The sequence below is a fragment of the Papilio polytes genome, unplaced genomic scaffold, assembly GCF_000836215.1.
Source record: "Papilio polytes unplaced genomic scaffold, Ppol_1.0 DF822067.1, whole genome shotgun sequence".
NCBI lineage: Eukaryota > Metazoa > Arthropoda > Insecta > Lepidoptera > Papilionidae > Papilio > Papilio polytes.
The window spans coordinates 2,672,683-2,684,048 of NW_013527137.1; the positions used below are offsets into that span (position 1 = coordinate 2,672,683).

General features: G+C 33.5%; 1 protein-coding gene across 1 annotated transcript; it reads left to right on the top strand.

Moving 5' to 3' along the window:
- Positions 1-217: 217 nt before the first annotated feature.
- On the top strand, positions 218-11,141 carry LOC106107002 (sodium-independent sulfate anion transporter-like). Its single transcript, XM_013287668.1, has 12 exons — positions 218-396; positions 2,844-3,028; positions 3,392-3,587; positions 3,799-4,019; positions 5,118-5,295; positions 5,650-5,814; positions 6,739-6,900; positions 7,258-7,398; positions 9,419-9,564; positions 9,641-9,907; positions 9,996-10,140; positions 10,468-11,141. Exons 2-12 carry the CDS (start codon positions 2,852-2,854, stop codon positions 10,521-10,523), a joined length of 1,854 nt encoding a protein of 617 aa, XP_013143122.1. The 5' UTR covers positions 218-396; positions 2,844-2,851; the 3' UTR covers positions 10,524-11,141.
- The last annotated feature ends 225 nt before the right edge of the window (positions 11,142-11,366 follow it).

Below are 11,366 nucleotides of genomic sequence, written 5' to 3' on the forward strand. Positions count from 1 at the left end.
ATATTAATAATCTTAGAAATAACGATATGCAAACAGTCCTTTCATTTTAAAGACTACAAAAATCTGTAATTATTTGTCTTAATCTTTCATTTAAAACCGGAAGAACTATATATTTGTTCTACAAGACGTGATTAAGGATAATGTCATTGTGATTAGGACGGTGTGATGTTGCAATAAGAGTAGCCGGTGAGTACTGTAAAGGCAGTAGTAACGGCGTTGCCCAATGCGCAGGTTGGATCGCAATTTTTGCGCCGGCGCAGACTTCGATCACGTGGCGCGGATATTGACAATTGCGTTCGTTTATTGTTGTGACTGTTAAAATGTATTTACTCGTGTTATTTTAATAAGCTCAGACAGCATCATCATCAAAATTTTGGCGGGAAAATAATTATAAAAGTAAGTTTTGGTTGTGAGAATTTTGTATTTTATTCTAACTATAATTTCCTTTTGATATTTATATTAAACCCTGGATTGTGTAGAATAATGATTGTATGAAAATCATTTGCTAAAATATGGGAAGTAATTTTTTTTGTCTCGTTTCTCACGATTTGTTGATAAGTTGATTATTTTATTTAACATTGAAAGCAACTATCATATAAATGTTTATACGTTGTTATTGTTTTTACAATATAAATTATATTTCTTAGGTTAAATAAATATTAAAATTATTTCTTTATTACTGAGACATTTTAAGGAAATCTTTTCTAAATGACTTGATCACCTTGTTTCAGATAATACATAGAGTTTATGTACATTATTTTTGTCACAATAATTGTTAAGATATTGATAATAAATTATGTGACTTTATAAACGAGTTCACTGCTGTATAATTGTCAATACTTTATTATTGTACGGACATGGGTTTTCCCCAATGGTCAGCTATATGTCAATATAAAAATGTACACAATATAATGTAAAATGATTACTTAGTCTCATGATATAGAATTAAACGTGCTATAAAACGTCAGAATACAACAAAGAGGTAAATAATAGAAGTAATGTTTTATGTATTAACAGTAAATACCCTTTACACGTATCGCACATTATGAACGCAGGAGTATGAATGTTTAACTTTCCCTCAATTTGTTTAAATCTGTATTAGCTATAGTTTAAATTAAGATAAATTGTAGACTGAATGAGGATAATTCAGAAAAATCTCGGGTCACGGCTACGTATTGGACAATCTCATTTTCCTCTAAGCTACAGCGCAAAATCAAATGTATCAGAAGTTAGAAGACCTATAGGAAAGTATCTCAATTTTACGGAATACGGAAATGTACTACATTGTATTGCCTTTTCAATATACATATAGAACAAATTTTTATTAACTTTCCTTTGTTATGAGTTACTTAGACCATACAAATTACATACTCGTACATCATATAGTTGTTACAATTAGTTCAGGAGACAGAGTCCCGATAAATTTTTTCAAAAATGTTTCTTTGTTTTTTTATTTTAACTTAACCAAGTCAAAAAGTAAACTATTGCTAATCCGACAATTATATTACGAGCTAAATCTATAACTAACATTTAAAATAAATTTTACCTTCTTTATTGTTTACTTAGGTATCCACTGCGATTCTCGTGAGTGCATTACTTTCGTAATTGATTACGTTATCAAAAGAAAATTGTTCTTATTGTATGTATTATAACCAGTCATTGAACTCTGCTTCGGCAGACGTTCAGATATCGAGAGCAGTTGAAGCAATGTTTGAATAACATTCAATGCTATGAGTGGGATCTATATTATCTACTTTGTTAATATATTCTTACACACCCTATGTTGAAACTATAAACGCATCCATCACGTTTTCATCATGCAGAATCTGTGCAGTACAAATATTATTTCTTGTCATTTTGTCAACTGTCTTATTATCTATTAGCTGTTCCCCTGCGGCTTCATCCGAATGGAATTTTGAAAATTCTATTTTATTGTTTACATTTGTCAAATTATCAAAGCAAATGTTAAAATGACATGACATGACACACCTTGGCAATCTTGCTTCCTTGATGTTGACAGCAACTTATGGTCTCTTTCCCACATTAGGGTTTTTATTCAAAATGTTTACCTCTAAGTTTAATGGCGTGAAAATATATAGCCTAAAGCATGACATAAGTGTAGGGCTTTTTATTAAAAAAAGAATTAATCAAAAATATGCTGTGTTTGCTGGCATGTTAGGCAACAAAGAAGTGTGTGTTTACGCTTTATTATAATAGTATAGATGTTAATTCATTCACTTCTTATATATGTATTCTTTCATTGCAAACGATGTGGCAAGTAATACCATACCATGGGCTACAGTATGTTCTTTTTTAAGATTCGGTCTAAATATTCATAGATAAAACCTGCTAAAATGAGACAAAAGTTTAACCATTATTTGGTGATTGAAACTATTTTCACTCAAGGAATTAGTTTGTTTTTATTGTAAATCTTAGCCTTGAAAGACTGACTAACCAAGCGGCAAAAAGCTGAAAACCTTTTACTCAGTTTCTTGCAAATCCAAGGCTAGAAATAAAAAAAAACTTTGGTTGTATTACGGTTATAGGTGCATAAAATTTGTTATCAATAAAGTAACTGCAATTTTATCATATATCGACCTTCTTTATCATATTAATACAAATAATTCTCATATCTGATTTAATCTCTCATGAAGAAACGTTAATGTAATCCAAATCCGTTAACTCAAAAATCAATTTCATCATGTAAACTTTCAACATATTTCACTAAATAGCTCTTATAATTATCAATTATTACACAAATTCCAAATATTGTTAAAATCCTAGTTTTTTCATAAAAAAAATGAGCAAACAAAACTACAATCGTTTAACTTATTTTCTTACAGACGTGACGATGTTCAAATTATCTCATCCACTACGTCTAGTGGGTCGTGTGTTCCCGATAGTGCGGTGGTCGAGGAGTTATGACCTGCGGACGGGCATCGGCGACCTAATAGCTGGTATTACAATCGCTCTAACATTAATACCACAGTCGATAGCGTACGCCTCGCTCGCCGGATTCGAGCCTCAGGTGAGAACTAATGTGATACGGACAATGTGCTAAAATTAAATTGCCATGGATGGGTGGTGGTTATGTACCAGGTGATGAAAAAACTAAATCCTTCTTTTAAAAACTATTAAAAGGACAAAAGGGAGAAATTTACCGTCAGTGAACAAACAGATTTACCCATTAATAATACTACAACCCAACACTATGATAGAATTAATAGTGACAGCTTATTTCTAACCTCATTCATTTATTAAAACTATCAACACTAATGTGTTCTGATTTTGCAAGAATAAATGCTATATTTTCCGTAATTCTGTTATGTCTTTTAAATCTGTTAACAATATGTGTATGCATGTGAGTAAAATGTTTCATTTTATATTCCAGTATGGATTATACGCTTCGTTCGCCGGCGGCTTTGTCTACGCAATAATGGGTACATGCCCTCAAATAAACATCGGGCCCACCGCTCTGCTCTCGCTACTCACGTTCACGTACACCAGCGGAACTAATCCGGACTTTGCTGTACTTTTGTGTTTTATAGGCGGCATTGTCACTTTGGTCGCTGGGATTGCGCAACTCGGTATGTTTGTAAACAAATCATCTCCTTGTATAGCCTTTACTGAGCCCATGCATTTAATTTGTAAATATCCTTCCCAACGTATTCTGCTTTTGATTTTCTAATCCGAATACTACAACCAAATCAAACTGAAGTAAATTCACCTCAAACACAGCTACTTTAATCTTTACCTTGGATTTCCTATCTCTTGTTCTCAAACTCGTATTCTTTTTAGGATTCTTAGTTGACTTCGTATCTCTGCCAGTGGTGTCTGGTTTCACATCAGCAGCGGCCATAACGATAGCTTCATCACAAATTAAGGGACTCCTCGGGCTGAAGTTCAATGCGGAATCATTTAAGGCGACGTGGGAAGGTGTTATCCATCATATTGGAGACACGCGTATGCAAGACACGCTACTTGGTCTTGCTTGTTGCATTGTGCTGATGGGAATGAAGGTAACAACTATATTATATTATATTACTTCTGATGATGGCAATGAATAATTTTTATCTCCTAAATTTCTTCGTCATTACTTACGTCCCGTCGGAAGCGAAGAGCCGGCCCTAAAATAAGGCTGTACCTTATCACATCAGATGCTGATCAAATAATGATTGAAGTCAGTGATCGAATCTATTAAAATATTTTAGCTTCTTAATAGCATGTATTTCAACAAATAACAGCGGTTATTTTCCTTTAAAACAGATGTTTTGTACAAGTAAAATAATGTAGTGTTGGTATTACGATTTGAAATCATTTGTGCGAGACGGCCTTATTTATTTAGGGTTTATTTGTCAAGGTTCAGATTTTATTTGTCACTGTGATACGACCTTGGAAAATTCAACCATATATTTCTAGTTACGTATGTTGAAAAAAAGTAAATTGTCTTTGACACAGAAAACATATTTTATTATTAACACTTGCAACTTACGGTTGGTCCCCTGACCCTAAAAGCTGTACAATAACATCTTCATTTATTTTCTTTGAGAAAAATAGACAAATTGTTTTTGAATTTATACTGTTATGTGACATTTAAAGTTTATAAAAAACATGATATAACGCGAGCATTCACTACATAATGTAAACGATCGCGGTGACAGAAAGGAAAGCAATTACAATAGTTGTAGGAAACTGTTAACACTTGCAGCGCCTTCATTATTTCTCAATTACAAAGTCGAGGCTAAGTGTAAACGTTCAGAATGTTAATAAGGCTTTGACGCCTGCATGCGTTCTCCGCTTCCGGGAATTGTTTGAATTGTTATACGTTTTCAATTGTTGTTAAAGAGACATAAGTTACATAATTGTGTTTATTTTGAAAATAATTTAAATGTTAAGATATTTTGTGTCTGCAATTCGGACTTAATGGTAATTTAGGTAACAGGAATATTCAACTTAAAAAAGCATTTCCTTTTAATTTGTTGGTATTTTTGTCAAGTCAATTAATTCGTAAATCAAACTTAACACGTATTTTACGAATCACAATAAAACGTTTCTTTATTGCATTCTGCTCTTTAGTATTGTACGCATGGTTAAATTACAGGAATTTCCAATTACAGGCAATGAAGGACATCCGTTTAAAGGAGCCAGAAGACGACAAAGGCCGTCGCAGCGCTAAAATAATTCAAAGGGCTCTATGGTTCGTGGGCGTTTCGAGGAATGCTGTAGTAGTGGTCATTGCTTCTGTCATCGCTTTCCTTGTCTATGAGGATAAAAATTTTCCTTTAATGCTTACTGGTACGCAAATACTAACGTTTTTTAATTTTAAATAAAGATGACAAAATTGTGATTAAAATATTGCGTTAGGTAATAGACAAAACAAACATTTTAATCTTACTAATATGATAAATGCGAAAGTTTAGATGGATGGATGTTTGTAGCCTAAACTGTTGGAAGGATCTCGATGAAATTTGTCATAAATGTAGAGGATAGTCTGGTAGAAGACACACGAACAAAGTCGCGGACGAAAGCCAGTCAAAAGTTATGAAAACTAAAGCCAGCCAATATTATTTAAAAATTCTTGCAATTGTTTATTGTACTTATTACCACCATTTGTATAAAATGCCTCATTGTGTATATGTGAACTTTCAGGTTCAATTACCCCGGGACTGCCGACACCTCAGTTGCCGCCCTTCCACAGCACTGTTGGTAATGCAACAGCTTCAGCAGGAGAAATGCTGGCACATCTCGGCTCAGGATTGATCGTGGTACCAGTAGTTGGTATCATATCCAATGTTGCCATCGCAAAGGCTTTTTGTGAGTAAATATAAAATTAAAAACAACATTATTACTAATTGATATTTATATAAAACATAGCTAAAGGGGAACTATTTTTAACGTAACGATAAAATTATATTCGAAACTGGTTAAGATAAGTTCCTCTTACACTTTTGCCCGCTCTTGTTAATTATTCGGGATACATAATTTCCGACGGTGATCGGTCAAGCGAAGGGCGGCCAAGGGTTACAGCAATTAAAATAATTCAAGTATCTCCTACGACTGTTGCCGGCTGTAAATTGTGTATTGTGGAAGCGTCGGTCTAATTTACATTGAAATATTTCTAAAGCATGCGAATTCTTCGAAGGAAATTACGATTTCCATGTAAATTGTGCTGCGGGGTTTGTTTTGATTACGCTTCTATGGAGGCGAGCGTTGTTATGTTCATGCCGCTGATATTAAAATCTTGAAATAATGGAATAAAGTTAGAAAATACAATGCCCAAAGGCCCGTTGGGAGTTCACTGAACCGTTATGATTATTTAAGCCTGTAATAAAGATTTTTATATTCAAACGTTTGTGCCAAATATTGTACCCCGATGACTATTTTATTCCTCGTTTTATGTCTTAACTACAAAACCTTAATATTCTACGCAGTTTTTCAACAAACAAACATTCTTACCTTTAATAAATGTACTTTACTGTACTCCTCTTCAATTCTAAACAAAGTGTAATTTAAAAAGTAGTGAAGCTTTTTCGTCTCTGTTTATCTTGATTTTTAGGTACGCCTATTCCTTTTTTTATTAACCTTGGTTTTGACAAAAAAAAAACTTTTCTTGCTACCATATTCTAAAAACAAGTTGTCCAATTACTTGAAACACGAATACAAATAATAAAAAAATATGTTATACTTCTTGTGTCGACAGTATAGATAAGAATAAAGTTATGATATATTTTCTTTCAGCCAAAGGCAAAACGTTGGACGCAACTCAAGAAATTGTCACTTTAGGAGTTTGCAACATAATAAGCGCTTTCTTCCGATCGTACCCTGTGAACGGGTCGTTTACCAGAAGCGCTGTAAGCGATGCATCGGGCGTGAGGACACCGGCGGCGGGTTTCTACACCGGTATTTATGGCTTCTTTATTTCCATTTATTCAGTCTTCATTTGTTATAATTTATTGGTTTACGTCGAGAACATTGTTCCGACATCAGCCATTACGTTGACATATTGTAAAAAAAGAATCTTTATAGAAGAAGAAAGAAATGCCAGAAATTAATGTGTTTTGAACACTAGAGGTATTGTAAATTACTTGCCACGACAATATAAAGAGAAATAAAAATATCAATAAATATGCCGATATATGACGTCATCAGAATAAAATATTGCAGTACGCATACTTTTTACTTTTTAAAATTATTTTTATACGCGGACTCATTCTGTTTCTCATTAAATCAAGTATAAAGAAGTGTTTATCTCTGCAGGTATAATTGTGCTGTTAACCTTGGCTCTGCTGACGCCGTATTTCTATTTCATCCCGCGTGCCGCGCTGTCTGCGGTCATCATATGCGCGGTACTACATATGGTTGACATCGCTATCATTAAGAAGTTATGGGCTACAAGCAGTGAGTATAAACATAATTAAAACCGTGAAATTCCCCTCGTTTGACACTTGTATTTGCAGATGTTGCCTTTGTTTTCTGATAGACGATGATATGGCCATGATTTTAAACAAGAACTGAGATATTATAATGCCGAATGATACAGTAAGAAGTGAGGATCTAGCACGAAAATATCAAGAAAGTATTCGTATTTATATCGATATTGCATAACATATATTCAGCACCCTTACCGGACTTAAAGTACACCAACAAGTCATATAGAAATGTTATCGATGGCGTTACGAAAACTTTTTCACATGTTTTCGGGGTAATCCCCAGAACTGTGACCTAAGCTTTCTAAACTAAAGACCACTTAGAATGTCGTTATTACACAATTTTATACTTTTGTTTGAAATGTTGCAATATTTTAGAAATTGTGGGATAAATGTGAAATTACAAACAATAAGAATAGCTAATGTGAGAAACTTGGTTCATAGTAATTGTATTTTACAAATATTATAGTAAAAGTTGAGAATTTTCTAATGTTGTCTTATTTAATTATTTAACACGTATTTATCTCTTTCTACTATATTTCTTTGTTGATGTTTAGGGGAAGGAAGCGTTCTAAATTGCAAATTCTTACGTCTAAGTTGGAGGCGTGCTGAAATTAACGCTACCTGCTGAAAGACTCGGCTTGATTATGTTTAGCACGATGCAATAAACGTTTAACTATTTCATGATACAGAAGTTTTTGTTTATACTTATTGAAGGACTAGCTGTTCCCGTGCGGCTTCATCCGCATGAAATTATAAAAACTTTACTTCATTGTATACATTTGTCAAACTCTCAATTAAAATGTCCAAATTACCGTTATAATAATAACCTTACTTCCTTATTGTTGACAGCTTGTAGTTTATGGTCTCTTTCCTATATGAAGATTTTTTGCAATTTTTACCCCCTAAGTTTAAAAGCGTTAAAATATATAGCCTAAAATGTGTCGTAAAATTTTATTAAAGAAAGCGTTATTCAAAAACATGCTGTGATTGCTGATGTCTTATGTCTTAAAGCAGTGTGTGTTTACGCTTCATTGTATTAGTATAGAGTATAGATAAAATCATAGAAATTTAAATAAAAGATAGATAGAGAAAATGTATGTGAATTTAAAAGTGTCATTCGAATTGTACATTCCTAAAAAGTATCCTTAAGTACGGTCTATTTGATATATTTAAATAACAATTACTAGTAACATTTTATGTAATCTTGATAATCATAAATGCAAAAGTTTGGATGGCTGGATGTTTGTTAGAGCATGTAGCCTAAACGGCTGAAAGGATCTCGATGAAATTTAACAAAGACGTAGAGCATAGTCTGGAGGAACAAATAGGATTCTTCCGTTTTTAATTCCACGCGGACTGAGTCGCGGGCGAAAGTTATCTTAGAAAACGCTGTATATTCTCCTGGCATTCGAATTAATACCATTAATGGAACACGTAAAATCAATCGTTAAAATTGATTTCATGCATCGCGCATTTAACTTGATTAAAAATAATTGAAATTACAAACGCCTCCGCATACTTTATGCAGTGCACACAACCTTTATTCCGGCAACCAACGGAGCAAGAGATTAAAGCGTAATTGTGCGCAAACATGTTAAGCAAAGTTATTACAATGTCCATTATTTTTTCGTTGTAATATAAAACAGACATCTTTTACCTTATGTTTACTAAAAAGGCTGTTTCCAAACAGTAATACATAATTGCTATTATTATGCGTTACAACTACACATGAATTTTTAAAACTGTAAAGGAAAGAAGCTAATTTAAAATTAACTAGACACAGAAGAGATCTGATGTACAGGGGAAATTATATACTAACTTTCGCCCGCGGCTATGACCGATCAGTCGTTTAAGCTACAAACATCCATCCATAGTCGGATTAGTTGATTAGTATGATTTCAATCATAGTCAATTCATAATAAAATCTGTTATTAAAATACAGTTAGGGTTAATCGCGGTGTTTCTTTACAACTTTTTAAATGTTTCAGGATTGGATCTTATACCACTGGTCGGGACGTTCATATGCGGTTTAGCTTTGGGTGTTGAAGTCGGCTTGGTTTGTGGCGTTGCTGTTGATATATTATTACTCCTCTATTATCACTCTCGTCCTCCTCTTGAAGTAGAATTAGTAGATGTAAGTACTCCTATAGTGACCAACTAAATTGAAGCAATTACCTTGTATTGGTACTAATATTCGAAATTCTTTACAGGATGGAACTATTATACCTCATTACGCAGTCCGTCCAATCGGAGGACTACATTTCGCGGGCGCTGAACGATTACGTGCAAGACTGGTGGCTCTGAAATATTCAAAGAGTTTGCAACCACAGACCATAGACACGATACATGTTACATCCGACGGCGACGAAATGCGGATCACAGTACCAAATGGCATCAGCGGGACTATTGTAAAACCATTAAAAGTATTAGTTATACATTGTGACGCTCTATCAAGGATGGACTACACATTCCTAGAGGTATGTACTTTTGCTGAATTTTTAAAAAAGGACAAAGATTAACAAAAGGCCGAAGTTGGTGTATAAAACCTAAATGCTTGTGTCATAGAGTATGAAGATGCTGGTATCAGACTGGTCACGCGAGGGCTGCGTGATCTGGTGCGACGCGAAGCCCGCGGTACAGGAACAGTTAAATACGGTACTACAGCAGCCCATATTCTGCAGTTTGGATCAACTCAGTACGATATTAACAAGTAAGTTCAAACATATTCGAAATCCATCACAGCGAGGGGTTTCACATAAAAGACTGATGATATAATCAAAGTTGTCAAAACCTACTGAATAATGGTGTAATAGGCAGAAGGGATTCCACTTCGTTTTTTAAGATTGCAGAGACGATCTTCCTAATATGATTAATGCGAAAGTTTAGAAGGATGGAGTTTGTTAGACCGCCTAAACGGCGAAATAGATCTCGATGAAATTTGGCATAAATGTAAAGTCTGGAAGAACATATAGGCTACTGACTTTTCTGGAGTCGCGAGCTAAAGGCAGTGTTTAATAATAATTTTATATTGTTACAGGAAATTTCGCGATAGATACACAAGTGAACAATATTTGCAGTGATACACCGTTATGAGATCGGTAATACGTTCCTAAAGATTCACGGTTTAATAAACTTCAATGTCATCTTGTTAATGACTTAGGGTGTGTCCGACCAAATTGTAATTTGTCTGAAAACAATTGAACGTGTAAAATGTGTGATGGAAATGTCGGATTTTGTTCCATTATCTGACAGTGATGTAATTTGTAAGCTACCTGAGAATCTATCAGCCACTGGTGGGACAGGCCTGTATACATTTAAATACCTTACTAGTTAACTGTTGAACATACACGTTTTAGAGTAATTTTGAGGTACTTTAGCTCAAACTATGACGTATTAACTTTCCTAATATTCTATCAAGGCACTTGTAAATGAGATTTCCATAAAATACACTACTCAAGCAACGTGTAAAGATATTCTATTTATAAAAAATTTCACAGACAATTTTTGTAATAAATTTTGTCTTCAATAAGTCGAGGGAAATAAGGCAATAACAAACAATAACATTATTGAGGTGAACTCAAGTAAAAAGATTGGATTTATACATTTAGAATCGATGTACAAGTATTAGATAAAGCACTTCAAAATCGATTCCATTAATAGTATAGTTTGTTTCACGATTTTATTGCATTAAAAATAATGATCATCCATATATTATTTTTTATATATATACATGTTTCTAATTTTGATTTGGTTATTTTCAATTTATTTTAGATTTATTTAAGTTATCACAATGTTAGTTTGTAAATAGCATATTTTAAAGTACAATAACGTATTATTTATTATTTAGCTTAGCATCTAAACCAGTACATTGAATGTATGTAATTGGCTGTACTGTATGTATATATTTCGTTTTTTAGATTATAAGATCGTTTTGTA